This window comes from Pempheris klunzingeri, chromosome 16 (assembly GCF_042242105.1).
Source record: "Pempheris klunzingeri isolate RE-2024b chromosome 16, fPemKlu1.hap1, whole genome shotgun sequence".
NCBI lineage: Eukaryota > Metazoa > Chordata > Actinopteri > Acropomatiformes > Pempheridae > Pempheris > Pempheris klunzingeri.
The window spans coordinates 3,579,930-3,594,825 of NC_092027.1; the positions used below are offsets into that span (position 1 = coordinate 3,579,930).

General features: G+C 38.5%; 1 protein-coding gene and 1 long non-coding RNA gene across 2 annotated transcripts; one reads left to right on the forward strand and one right to left on the reverse strand.

Annotated features, from left to right (window-relative positions):
• Positions 1-1,052: 1,052 nt before the first annotated feature.
• Positions 1,053-12,099, reverse strand: LOC139215925 (major histocompatibility complex class I-related gene protein-like). The gene is made up of 8 exons (XM_070846965.1): positions 11,966-12,099; positions 9,652-9,918; positions 6,312-6,590; positions 4,073-4,369; positions 3,331-3,438; positions 3,018-3,035; positions 2,561-2,614; positions 1,053-2,455 (listed from the first exon to the last, which is right to left on the reverse strand). Exons 1-8 carry the CDS (start codon positions 12,045-12,047, stop codon positions 2,334-2,336), a joined length of 1,227 nt encoding a protein of 408 aa, XP_070703066.1. The 5' UTR covers positions 12,048-12,099; the 3' UTR covers positions 1,053-2,333.
• A 2,088-nt stretch (positions 12,100-14,187) lies between these two features.
• Positions 14,188-14,417, forward strand: LOC139215101 (uncharacterized). Its single transcript, XR_011585505.1, has 2 exons — positions 14,188-14,226; positions 14,318-14,417. It is a non-coding gene; the product is annotated as an uncharacterized lncRNA (long non-coding RNA).
• The last annotated feature ends 479 nt before the right edge of the window (positions 14,418-14,896 follow it).

Genomic DNA, 14,896 nt, shown 5'->3' on the forward strand with positions numbered 1-14,896 from the left:
CCATGGCTGATTTAAGTCTATATGGTTGGGTAGCTATAATAACACATCAGAATGTATTTTTTGATTATATTTTGTATTGATTAATTGAAGCAGGCCTTATGATGAAAGCTAAATAAATGCAGTGCAGTGAAAAGTAGAATATTTCCCTCTGAACTGCAGTGGAGTAGAAGTATGAAATAACATTAAATGGAAAAACTCATAGTAAAAGTACGAGCTCCTCAAAATGACTCTTAAGTATTTGAATGTACTTATTTAAGTTCCACTGCTGAAAGTCTAAATATATAATGTATATGTTTGCTATGACAGAGGAGTGGGTGAAGTTTATACACAAGTGAAAACTTAACATATTAAAACATGATTGAAGAGAAATCTGTCAGTAAAGAACTTAATATAATAAATATATAAATGCTGTGATCAATATTTGTTCTCTATTTAAGTGTATTAGTATAGATTGTTGTATAACTGATCTCCAAATGAATGATCAAGTACATTTAGGCTTTTCAGATTCATCAAAGGAAATCACAAAGTCTCCCTCCCTCTCCACCACTCACACAGATTATTGATGCCAAGAGCAGATCACACAACAACCAGAGTAAATAGTCTTCAAAATAAAGAAAAAACAGCAGGGGAGAGAATATTCAATATATAAAAGTCACTCAGTACAGAATATACTCACAGTAACAAATTTCCTTTTCATTTCGAACACAAAATGTCACCAAATGTAAAAGTTTCTAAATATGATGTGTACAGATTCATTTATTATTCTGATGAGCTAGTTATAATTATATTCTTAATCCTTTTATAAACCAGACTACTGGGAAACAAGTACTGACAGATAGAAAGGACTCAGAAATCATCAGCGTGACTTCATGTCAAGTAAAAAGATGAACTTCTGCTTCAGTTGTGCCACAAGTTTGCTCAACTGGTTTCATCCTTTGTGAACTTTTTCAATTGATATCTGAACATCTGCACTTGGAGCCACTTCACTTGGTGTTTGTGTGAAAAACCAGGATTTATTCACGTTCCTGTGTGATCTCAGATGAGCAGGCACGTTTAATTTACCACACTGACACATGTTTTATTATCTAAATACATATATTTTAAATTTAACAACACAAAAGAATACAAGGCACACACTTACTTTTCCCTTAAAATACCATTGTGATTCTGGAGTTACAGAATATATCAAGGATTATAAATCAAAAACACAAAACAGAGAGAGAAAAAAGGTGAAATAGAGAATAAAATAGCACACAGTGTGTCTATGTGTACACATGTATTAGCATATATTCACTCATTCATGTTTGTTTATTCGAACATGCAAAGAAACATCAGTACAACTAAAATCCTATTTTTGTCTTAATCATCACATCCAGCGAGACAGCCCTAGATAGCCCAGAGATAGTATATGTATTTCATTTCATATAGAGTTGATTAAGTTGTCATCTTTTAACCAGTCCCTTGTAATTTGTTTAATTATTGCTACCCTTATTACTGGGAACAAGTTTGAGTCTTCGCTCTCCTGCAGTAGAACCAGTGGGTTTTTGTTCAGAGAGATCCCAAAAATATCTAACAGTTTTCTAATAGAAGATTCCTAGAAGACACTTTTAGCATTACATGACCAAAATACCTGACTGTGGTTTATCTGCTCACCACATCCTCTCCAGAGTTTAATCTTCTTTGTACTTTGGTTTATTTATTCATTTGTGTTTTTATCTGTCTGAATGAAAATCAACTATACTAGTATATGTTTGCATTACACTATAGTAAACTTTATTATGTCATATTGAACTATCATTAATATGGTTGTTATTAGAACTGTCAATATCTTTATTATTATTACTATTGCCATATTATAGTATATTATTATCATTATTACTATACCAGTAGTTATGGTTGACAGTAATATCCCACTGTACTGTTTTTATTTTTGTCACACTGCACTACATCGATGCTTTCACATTTGCACTATTCTCAAACCTGCTGCTACTTATATATGACATCTTTGCCATAAATTGACACTTTCTTTTTAACGTGTTACTTTTATCTATTGTGCTTTTAATTTTGTATTTTTAATGTTGGATACCTGTTCATTGACTGTTGCAACACCTGAATTTCCCCCATAGGGATCAATAAAGGATTATCTTCATCTTAAAGTGAGTGAAAGAGTGAATGAGTGTTTGAGTCTATATCTATGTTTGCTGATGATTTTCTATCCTCATACATCTCTATAAATTTATAAATACAGTCTTAGATTTTTGCACACATTATTTTTGTCAGCAGTGAGGTCATCCCTCCTTGTATTTGAATCATTCACCATTTACACGGTCCATTTAGCTCCCCAGAACAGCGTTGGGCTGTGATCCATTACTTTGTTCTTTGGTCACCAATGGCGTGTTGCTGTTTACACCGTCTGTAGAAGAATCCTCAGCACTACTTGAAGAAACCGGTGAGTCTGAAGAGAACAAAATACAAAATCATTTTAACAGGTAAAGGACAAAAATGGATATGATAAGATTTATGTAGAGACAGTCAGAGGGACAGATAGAGAGATATGTACCTGATCTGCTCGGCGAAGTTCCTGCAGGAGAAGTGCCAGATGAAGTCTTTATATCTACAAAAACCAATTAAATAAATCAACACTAGTTCTACTAGACCCAGTGGTGTGGTGGTGCCTGGAGAAGTGAATATACTTCTAATTCTATTTAAAAACAACCAATCCAGCAAAGTTTGGTCCTGATTGGACCATGAAGAGCCTAATTAGTAACCACTTCCTGTTTCATGGCGAAACAGAAATTTGAGGCCTCGCCACGCCATCTGGTGAAAACTCTAGCGTAAGTGAATCGGATAAACTCCCTAGTTCATTAACTTCTTTTAATGAACACAGACAAACAAATTATGGTTTCCAGAATGTGTTTTTTGTTGCATATCATTCCCCACAATATCCAGAAATCCTTCTTAATCTACAGACTGCATGTCCGCTCAGTGAAAATAGAATAAAAAGAAGTTTTACTTACGAGATGGAGAGCGTTTGGCTGAAATAAAAGGAAAAGACAAATGTTTTATGTTGTTACAAGTAGAAATGCCACACTTTGTCACTTTCTTCTCAGTGATGATGTCCTCTTCTATGCACTCAGACTGATATATAAATCTTTTCTATCATTTGGTTCGATCTTACAATAGTTCTTTTCCTGTCATCTCTCCCTGACATCATCATGCTATAGTCATGTTATAATGACTGTGGCTCTGAGAGCTTATTATTGTTTGGATTGAAGTCTAAATTCAGAGCACTGGAAAAATGGAGACACAGTTTCAGTTTTGGTTTCTCACCGTTCTTCTTTTTATAGATGAAGAATCCAGCCAAAGCAATGACGACAGCCAGAACAGCCACTGCAGCAATGATGATGATGATGATGGTGGTCTTGTCAAGGGGCTTCTCTGTTGAGCAGAAAACAACAAACAAATCACAGCCTGTACAGATGAAGCAGGTTAGGAGAGAAAAACATCCATTTCCCAACCAGACCCAAATCTTGTTTACAGACACTATATGTGTTTCCTGCTGCTGTTCTTATTCTTGATCTAAATCTTTATCCCTTCTTGTCTCTGTGTAATAACTGTATCTGTGCTGGTTTGCAGTGTAGTTTGTAGTTTGTAGTGTGTAGTTTTGTTGTCTTTGTTTCTGTTTATGATGGTTTCTGTCCCACATGTTGGTTTTTGGCACAAGGAGAGCTTTTAACACTGATACTTTATGACTATCACCACAATCAACCAACTTTATTCTGACTGATAAATACATACATTCAGATTATTAAACAGGCAAAAACAATTATAACTCCTTAAATGCACTTTAAAAACTAGAGTTTAAATAAAAAAATATATATAAAACAAGTTTTTGGGGACTTGCTGATGGTGGGCAGGTTCATTGGCTGAATACTGATCTAGGAAACTGTCAACAAAACAAGGAAAAGGAAAACAAAATTTCTCACCCAACAGACAAAAAACATGACCTGCAGGCTGTTACAATAAAATAATGGCTGTTTTCCACCTCCATCACTTCTGATTCCTGTCTTACCTTCGTTGGACTCGATCACTGCTTTGTCCAGTTTGGTGACGATGTCCTCGACACCAGAGAGCTGAAACACACATTCGTAGCTCCCCCAGTCTTCAGATGCTCCTGGTGCTTTCAGGTCAACGCTCGTCTGGAAGGATCCATCGTTGTTGGGGAGGATCTCTCCGAGGGTCACGCCCTCATGATGCTCCTCTCCACCTTTCCTCCAGAACATCATGGCTGCGTTAGGGTAGAAACCTGTAGCGTGGCAGGTGACTGGAGAGGAGGGAGACTTCTGGAGGAGAGACACTTTGGGACGGTCTGGGAGTAAAGAGAAAGACAGTTTATACACTATTAGTATGTACTATATATTAATATTTAGCAGATGCTATTTGCAGCCAGGTGTAAATAGGCAATGTGGCAAATAAAGTGTGTCCATGAACAGATATGACTTTTTAATCAATCAATATAGAATTCCTCCTCAGTATTGAGCATAGATGTTTATATAGTAGATATTTGTGCTGCTTTTAGATGGTCTGACAAAGAAAAGCTGAAACCAAATAACACTTCACTGGTGAGAAGTTGGTTTACAAAGAAAATATGATCATCTTTATTCAAATCAATTAATATATATTAATGATAGATGGTGAAAAAATGATATTTATCAGTCAGCTCCTGTCACTCTAATTGTTACTGTGTGAAGTTAAACTGTGAGGAGTTATTGATAAATCTGTATTGTTCATCTTTCTTGTATAAACATGATCTAACTCATTTATTTTCTGTTGTACAAAACTGTTAGATTTCTGTATCATGTGTAACTGTTGCACTACGACGATGCAAAACTGTTGATACGCCTCATGTATATATTTGGACATAGTGTCTGACTTTAAATGTAAAATAATTTAAATATACATACATGTTTATACTAAAAATGTTATTTAAAACAAAATTGTCTTGCCTGCCAGAAATTTACTTTATCTTTCATCTTTATTGTCATAAATTAAACAAAACTAGAAAATGTGCAGTTCCTGAAGACACTGCAGTGTGAATGCTGCCTGCTGAATAGCTGACGCCACACTGCATTGCTGCTTTTTGTAACTGTAATTTATGGTTTAAGGTTCCATGATTTGGGTGCTGGGAATTCCTACTGCCTCTGAATGCACCACGTGCCTGTCAATCAGCTGTCAGGTTGCCATGGTGATGGTGCCTGCTGAGTCACTCTGGGCTCACACAGCTCTTTTCATTGACATTTGAGCTGTGACACACCTCTGAAAATCCAGGTTTTAGCTAAAAACAGTGACCGTCACAGCTTTAATGTGTGGACCAGTGGAGAGAAGAGGGTCTGCTGAACACGTACATGTAGTTTAATGTCTCTAACTTCTAAATTGAGAGAGCTGGAGCAGGTTAGAAAAGTGTTTGTTTCTGCCTCCCTCCTGAAGTTTGTGCTCTCAGTTAACATGGCAGTCAATGAGGCAGTTGGTTGGCTCTCCTGACGCTTCGAGGCTCACGGAGGCAGCTGTGTATGTATTAGTTTCCATGGCCACATCACTGCGACGGGCACGATTTTTCCTACGTTTTGGTGCATAAATGGTGAGTCTGAGTGGCACACTGTGGTCGTGAGAGTGAGATAAAGACAACATTTTCACTTGATTTTCCTGCTCCTCTGCACTCTAGCGATGATGTCACCCACTCTAGGCAGCGCAATACACACCCATTATAAAATCTGAAAAGGAGCGAAAACGGCATAAAACTAAAACTGTGATATTGTCAAAACTGCAAAATATATATAAAAAAGCTAAATTATACTGTAACAGCTGAAGGTCTTGTGGCCTGTTTAAAAGTTGAATGGAGTCTCTAGCTGAAAGTATGACGAAGCTATAACCTTTCAAAGTGGAGGAAGTTGAAGAGGATTTGAACGTTCGGCCCTGAGCAGCTGTTGACATCTTGGCGGCCATTTTGTACGTAGAAAGAAAGGAATTTCCTTAAAAACTAATTATGTAGGTTAATCTAATCATTAATATTATATAGCAGAAATATTACTGTTACTATCTACATAACATTATTTCTTTTAAGCGTGGGAGAGAAAGTGACAGAAACTGAGGTAAAGTAGGAGGCAGAGAGATGAAGAGGAGAGAGAACATGACAGAAAGATAAATGTGACACAAAGTGGGTGTATTTTGTTCATATAACTGTTGAGAAGACACAAAGAAGACATATTAACATTACTGTGTCCATGAATCCACATCAGGTCATGAGACTCTACCTGTTCTCAGCAGAGAGCTGCTCCCATAATCTACGTGCTTCTTCACCCAGTCAGGACAAATCTGGGTCAGGTATAATTTTGTCTGTGTTATCCAGGCTCTGTTATTGTCCCACTTGTGTTTGGTGATGACAGCCTCTGGTGTTGGAGCGATCCATGTCTCTGTCTTCAGGTCAAATACTATGAAGTCTTCTCCATCATAACCATCCTGCATGAAACCACTGATTTTTCCAGTCTGATCATCCCACTGACAGCCGTACATCTTCTGGACAATGTGGACACCTGAGAGAGAGAGAGAGAGATAGAAGAGAGGGGGGAGAGGGGGGGAGAGAGAAAGAGGGAGAGAGGGGAGAGAGAGGGGGGAGAGAGAGGGGGGGAGGGAGAGAGAGAGAAGAGAGGGGGGAGAGGGGGGGAGAGAGAAAGAGGGAGAGAGAGAGAGGAAGGGAGAGAGGGAGGGAAAGAGAAAGAGGGAGAGGGGGGAGAGAGAGAGGGAGAGAGAAGAGAGAAAGAGGGAGAGAGAGAGGGGGGGGAGAGAGGGAGGGAAAGAGAAAGAGGGAGAGAGAGAGGGAGAAGAGAGGGGGGAGAGACAAAGAGGGAGAGAAAGGGGGAGAGGGGGGAGAGAGAGAGAAGAGAGGGGGGAGAAGAGAGAAAGAGGGAGAGAGAGAATAGAGAGAGAAATAGAAGAGAGAGAGAGAGAGAGAAGGAGAGAGAGAGAGAGAGAGAGGGAGAGAGAGAGAGAGAGAAGGAGAGAGAGAGAGAGAGAGACATCATTAAACAGAGTGAGATCACTGAAAAAAGGTGAAAAAAGCCTTCATGAGCACCAAGAGCTTCAGGTGAAACCTTCAAACAGCTTCTTTTGTCCGACCAACACTGAACAGTATTTAATTCAAAGTGATAATAAACAGAGAAAAGCAGCAAAGTCTCTTATTGAGAAACTGGTGCTAGAAAACATTCTGCATTTTTTGAAAATAATAAATAAATAAAATAATAAATAAAAGACTTAACTGATTGTATGATTTAAAATGTTGTCAATTAATTTTCTGTTGATCAGCTAATTGATTACTTGACTAATTGTTTCAGAATAGATGTTTATTGTGGCACAGACACACTGAGGCATGGGGGTCTGATCACAGGTAAAAGTGGGGGTGCATGATTAGTGATTAGTGTAACGGGAGGTAAAGTAGGACGACTTTCATTTAATTAACACCTGAAAAGGACATTTTCTAAAACACAGTCATAACCATTAAAGCTGCTCTCTCAGTGTAAAGCTCAGTTTATATTGCACCATAAAATATTAGTGTTTCATTGTGTTCTGTTCTGGTTTCAGCAGTGAAAGAACGATTAAATGTTGTCTCAGAGTGCACGTGATGCATATATCTGATAGTCTGCTGAGACAAACTGCAAAGCTACTGAACTCGTCTGGACACATTTCGACTCTAAAACCAGGCTTTAGTTGTGTTCGTGACCCGATTCTACATCATGTGAACTTCACTTTCTAATCCACAGAAATCTTGGAAAGTGACCCTGAACCCTGAACATCAACTCTGAACCCTTAAATAACCTTAAAGAGTACGAGCCAAACCCCTCATACGCACCGTGTGTGTGAGCAGAAATAAATGATTAACAGCTACTCTTTACATCTCCTCCTATCTGACATTAGTTAGTTAGTGATTTTACATGAAATAAAAGCAGCTGCGTTTGTTAAAAACACCAAATCACAGCTGCAGCGTACTTTAGCATCCTGCTCCACCTCCTGCAGCCCACAGCTAAACCGAGCGCAGTATTTCAGATGTCTGACGGACAGACAGGAGACACAGACCGTCTCCTGTGGGCATCGACCGAGTGGGAAAACTGGAGAGAAAACGGCTTCGGTCGGGACAGGAAGTGTAATCTTTAGTTCACATGCTGCACACGACACCGACCGACATAACTAGGTTTGATCCACGCTTGCTGAAATATTTAAAAACAGCAAAGTTGTCTGATCAAAAAGGTGGAGGTGCAGCTGCTCCACCTGCTCCACGGCTCAGGCGCCTGTGCACTGAGGCCAAGTAGAGCTGATCTAATCTGTAGTTCTAGTCTATAGAATAGAATAGAATAGGACGTTGATGGCACTTGGGATAGAAACACTCCTTAAATACATGTTTAGCTGCCAGAGGGGCTTTAGAGCTCCTCCCAGAGCTCAGGAGCTCCAACTGTCTGAGGAGAGGATAGGAGGTGTCTGCCAGGACTCCTCCTCCTCCTCGCTTTCTTCCTCGTCCTCTCTGTCAAGAGTTCAGTCGACGGCTTTTGGGTTTTGCCCACTATTCCTCTGTCATTGACACTTTCCTAGATAGTTCATTCTCAGATCTACAGTTGAGGCGACGGCACCAGGCAGGAAGGTGAAAAGTTAAAACTCCCAACAGTATTTTTTTATACAAGAGCTCTAAAATGTGTTGACCAACATCGAGGCCACTGAGTTTCCTGTGAAGATAAAGCTGCTGTGAGCTTCTTCTACTGCGCCACGGTGTTTACAGTTCACCACAGTGTCAACATGTCGGCCGTCAGGTGAACCTGGCTCTGATTTCACATCTTGTTCTGTGTACATAATTAATTCTTCTGTCTCGGTCACACTGATTTCCAGCTGGCTGACGTGACGCCATGTTTGAGGGGCTTTAGTGTGGACCAGGTGGGCAGCTTCACCTGGTGGCTCAGTTTTCTGTAGGAGGACAACTAAGGCCATGTCATCCACATACACGATCAATCTACAATGTTCCTCATTGATCTTATTGATTTGGTATTGATGTGAATGATGGGATGGAGACACTGTGGTCGGTACAGCAGAGTCGAGCCGTTTCACTTTTTAAACCTCTGATCTGAACGAGACATTCGGCTGTTGTCCTGTCAGCCTGCTTTATTAAAACATGCTGCTGCTCTCATTCGGGGACCTGAGTCCTCTTTACAGTGATGTTTATTAACACTCTGGTTGTTCAAGCCGTTACACAAAGATGGACATTAGGAAAAGACATGTATGAAAATAAAATAAATGTAAAGACTACATAGAGAGCAAATAAATATAAAAACCTAAATATAAGGTCATGAGGTACGGCAGCAACGAAACGTAGAAACACAATAAAGATATGTCAGTAAATATATCCAGTAAATATTAAAATATAAAGCCAAGAAAAGGCTCCATCAGACAGTTTAATATATGTGAATAAAACACTGCTGACAGACTGTGTGTGTGTGTGTGTGTGTGTGTGTGTGTGTGTGTGTGTGTGTGTGTGTGTGGTTACACCTGTTCACTAAAATACAGGATGAAAATATAAATAATGTTTCATCAGTAGAAAGTGAAAAATAAACAAACCTCCAGTTTGGTTGAAGCGATCCTTTAAAGTGTCAATGTTGCCTTTGTAGGTCTGATGGGCACCCTGACAGATCTGAGTGTTCCTCACCAAGTACTGAGGATCATCTGCTATGACTCTGCTCATCCAGTCCTGTTTGAGTTCTACTCTCTTGGTCTCACTGTCGTAGTAATTCATCTGAACATCATCAACCAACCCAACAGCCACAAACTCTGGGAAGTTTGGGACTCCAGAAGAGGCAGTGTAGAAGATCTTCATAGAGTGAGTCACTGTAAGAAAACATTAATGTGATAATATCAGTTTTATTTTCATCATATAACAATTTTATTTCCCCACAAAGAATCAAAAAGAACCACAGTTTATTCAAGACACCTTAACAATCAATGTTCTGACGATAAAAACAAAAAAATAAAGATTTAAAATATTTAGTTATATATTCATTTATATTTTAAATATTTCATTTCAATATTTAAAGTCATGCAGTCATGTTCCTGACTTTAAGGAAGCAGTTTGTAAAACACAAAAATATAAATATAAACTATTGTTGTCTCTTAGTTTCCAGTCAGTGGAGGATTTTATTCTTCAGCAGGATTTATTAGCAGCTCACACTCCTCATAATCCTCAAACCTCTGACCAAAATATTCACATTGCTTCTCAGTCTAGTTTCATTTCCTACATTTAACAGATTAAAACTTTTTTTGGTTAAATTATATCACGTTCCTCACTTTCATATATCTTTAGCTATATTTAAGTTTAATTATTTTTAAAGTAATAATCATCTATTTATTCTTATTATATATTTATTTTCGTTGTCCCTCATGTGGTCATTCTCTACAGTTTAATATTTGTGTCCATATTCTGGAGTAAAAGAAGATTTCTGATTAACTCTAATATCCTTTTTTAAATTCTACCATGATGAAATGATGTTTATCACTTTTAGTCCTGAATCTTTAAAAAGGATCAACAGACTTTCTGCAGATGTCTGTGAGTCCGTCTCTGAATCCTCCGCCGTCCTCGGCTCTCTGAATGGACTCACATCACATTTCTAAGCTGCACTTTAACAATTCTTCACTTTTCACACTGAAATTGTTTCACAAATCTGTCCAGGAATAAATCTGCTCCCTGTGGAAACCAACCAATGCTGGAGCTGTGAGGCTGACAACTGATATCAATATTTGGGGGATTATAAATGTGATGTATTAGTCCACAGTATATTTATACATGAAGATAAAACACTAACAAACTTGGTACAGATGGATCACAGTTGTTCTTTGTGACCAAGATGAAGACTGAGCAGGACATTTCACAGCTTCAGAATAATCAGCGCCCTCTGGTGGACAAACATGTAACAGAGACACTGTTTCCTCCTTAAAACGGACTTTTCTCTACTTTTTTGTTGCTTATCGGCTGAAATCTGCACAGAAAACAATAAATCTGCAGCTAAATAACATCGGCAGGTATATTGGAGGCACATTTATCTGTTAGTTCTTCTGGACAGCAAACATACAGTAAGTGTAATAACTAACTAACTGAGCAGTTTTCTGGGGAATGGACTGAAATATTTCTAAATATTATATTATTTAAGAAAATGGAGGTCAAACAAGCCAGCAATACGACACGAACTTAATATTTATGTACATGTGTGTTTTCTGTGTGGACATAATTAAGTGTACACAATCCAAATTAACTATTTTAACGTGTTCTGAGACTGAAAATGTGTTAATTAATGAATAAAAACTAAAAATGTAGATTTACATAATTTCTAAACTTACAGTTTTAAGGTCTATATTAAACAGTAATGAACAGTTTAAAGATTAAAGACTGAAAAGTGAACTATTCAAAGTTTTGGACAAGAAACTCTTGTTTTTATGATCGTTACTGTTCTTTATTTATTAATCTGAGTGTGTGTTGGAGAGTTTGGCGCGTCGTAGTTCTGCTGCCATTTTAACATTTAGATCGACCAGACAGTATCGATTAATGATCCTGACAATATCGATTAAGATAATGTCTCAAATAATAGCTAAAAACAAAGATAAACACAGTTTCCAACAGCTCTTTTTAGAAACACACCTTCCCTCTGACAGAAAGTATTATTAGGGATTATAATGAGATGAACAGACTGAATGTCCTCACGTGACCTTTAAGATTATGAGTTTATAGCTTTTTAACATTTCTGTAATCTGCAAAGTCCTGAAATTAAACATTTAAAGAAAAAAACGATCAAAACATCGAGTAATTCACAGAAACACTACATAAAGACACGGAGCTTTTTTTTTTCTTTACGATCAACCGATTTAAAATAACATCTTAACTCACGAGCCGTCGCGTCCTGCAGGAACATCAGAGCCAGAAAAACCAGAGTCTTCATCTTGATCATCTGAATCATTGAGGGATTCATGGTTCTTGTGTTTCTCCGTCCAGACGAACACAAACTGAACTGAGCTCCTGTTTGCGGCTCCACAAGATGGGAAGGGGCTCTGACGTCACACGGCCCGTCCAGCCAATGAGAATTCAGGACGACGTGTTGCTGGGTAGAACTGACCCGCTGAGGTTGTCAACGAAAGTGAAAGTTAAACGAGCGTGTTTTTGGCCCGTGTGAGGGGAAGGGGAGCTTCGTGGGGAGCTTTATTCTGGTGTCTCCACTTTGTCCACACATGAAAGCTGCTGCTCACATTTTCTATAACGGCTGATGTCATGTAATGTTTTCTGGGAGGTCAGAGGTCACTGTCAGCTGCAGGTCAGACACTGTGGAGGTGGTGTGGATGCTGCAGGGTCTTCCTGTTGTTGTGTATGGCTGCCCTGGGAGTGAACACAGTCCTGATCAAAATACCACCAACAAACAACAAATCAAAGTGGTTTTACTGATGTTTTAGTGAGTAAATGTGGTGAGGTGCCCCCCAGTGTTCAAACCTGCAGTGGATGTGCAGCAGTGCAGTTTCTCCCTGATAGTATCTGTTGTTTTAAACACATCTGAGTGCAATAACACCATCTGGTTATTGAATGAGATGGAGGGGAACATCTCTGTGTCCATACTGAAGTCCATAACCAAAACAGTATTTTATCTATGTGTCAGTATGTTTCCGTGCAGGCCTGCACACGGGTCTCAGCACCAATTAGGCCTCATATTAGGACAGAGTGACAAACAATAAACACTAAATATAAGAAATCAAGCCAGAGGAGAAAGAGAGTGAGAGAGCTTCTTAAACACAAACATCAGGTCAGACCAGCTCTGTCCTGCAGCCTAAAAGCTCCTGAACTGATCTGAAGCTGTGGACGCTGAAAACTGCCCCAACCACAGAAATCTAACACCACTGTTGATGTTTGAACACCTGATGCTGTTTTTCACTTTGCTGTTTCTGAAGCACTTCAGAAAAGGTTTGAGTTTATCAGAAATACTCTTCCTGCTCTCTGCTGATCATTAAGTTTCAATTCAAGAATAAATAGATATTTAATAATTTCATGATTATTGATGCATTAAAGTGTACACGTCACTTTAACGGCGAAGCTGGTAACCATGGCTGATTTAAGTCTATATGGTTGGGTAGCTATAATAACACATCAGAATGTATTTTTTGATTATATTTTGTATTGATTAATTGAAGCAGGCCTTATAATGAAAGCTAAATAAATGCAGTGCAGTGAAAAGTAGAATATTTCCCTCTGAACTGCAGTGGAGTAGAAGTATGAAATAACTCATAGTAAAAGTACGAGCTCCTCAAAATGACTCTTAAGTAATTGAATGTACTTATTTATGTTCCATTGCTGAAAGTCTAAATATATAATGTATATATTGATGCCAAGAGCAGATCACACAACAACCAGAGTAAATAGTCTTCAAAATAAAGCAAACCTGTAGAAATGTAAGACACTTACCTGACAGTGGAGGAATCTCCTCGTCAAATCAAAATGAGCAAATAAAATTCTGTCATTTGAACCTTATGAAGTACTTTAACAAGGCCAATAAACCCAACGTCAAGACTTTGTCGCCTTCTTTCCAGTGATGATTCCCACATTTACTCAAACAGCTAAATGAATTCCTTCTACCTTTTATTTAGATTGTTTACTATTTCTTTTCCTGTCATGTCTCCCTTCCATCATCATGCTACAGTCATGTCACCATGTGTGGAAGAAACCCAAGGACTCAGAAAAGATGCACCTCAATATTTACTTTATTTTAATTGTGCAACACCAGGCCAGACAATACACTAGCATGTGGCTCCAGCTCAATAAAAGAATCCCCCTGGCACTTCACTCCACCACCTTAAATATCCGTTCCTATCAGGCACATACCACCTGACAGGTAACTCCTAAAACACACCCACATAAATAAATACTGCATATTTACATAAAACCATAACTGACCGAACCTATATATACTAAATAAGTATTAACTAACCAAAACCCTATTTAATAAATACCCAGCTAACTACTTTACATAATTATTTACATTATTGGAAAAGAAACTCCCCTCTACCCACTCCCCACATGGCACCTTCCTCCTGGAACTCATAAAAGGCGTCCGAACGCCTGGGGAGCTCTTTTGGCTGGACACCCTGAGAGGAAGAGGACAGGCAGAGGTAAGTTCTTACTACCAGAACCTTAAATTCACAGTTCACCAACTAGTTCTCATTCATTGCCCTGAATCACCTGCCACCTTCCTGTTTGCAGGTGAGGACCCAGATGAAGCTGCCTGGTTTACAGCTGCACCATGTGCTCCAAACAAAGAACCCAGCATAACCTATAAATCAATAAACATCTTTCAAAATCAGATTGTTTAATTCCAGGGTTTAACTGTTCTAGTAACGGCCGTCCGTCGTTCCACCCTGACACTGGTGCTCTGAGCCTTACAGTGCTTACTGTTTGGAACAGATTTAGTTCTGCTGGGAAATGAAAAGTTTCATTTTTGCAATCCAGATAAAAGCATCGACCCAAAGTCTATATATAAAAAAAATCTTTGAGAATCTTTGTTTGGGTCTCTCACCTTTCATCTTGAAAGACATGCATCCAATGACCGCAATGTCATGTCTGTTCTGTTATCTATCAAATAAAAGCTTAACAATAATATGATCAATGCAACAAACAGCTCCAAATAAAGACTGTTGTTCAGCTCACTGCTCTGTGGTGATGCCTTATGTTGCTTTATGATATTAAGTGTCAGAAACAAACTAATAAGAGTGAGGCAGAATATCACAAAATTAAAATATTTGATTTATTGTTATTGGGGAAACCCGAAGCAGCACACTGAGT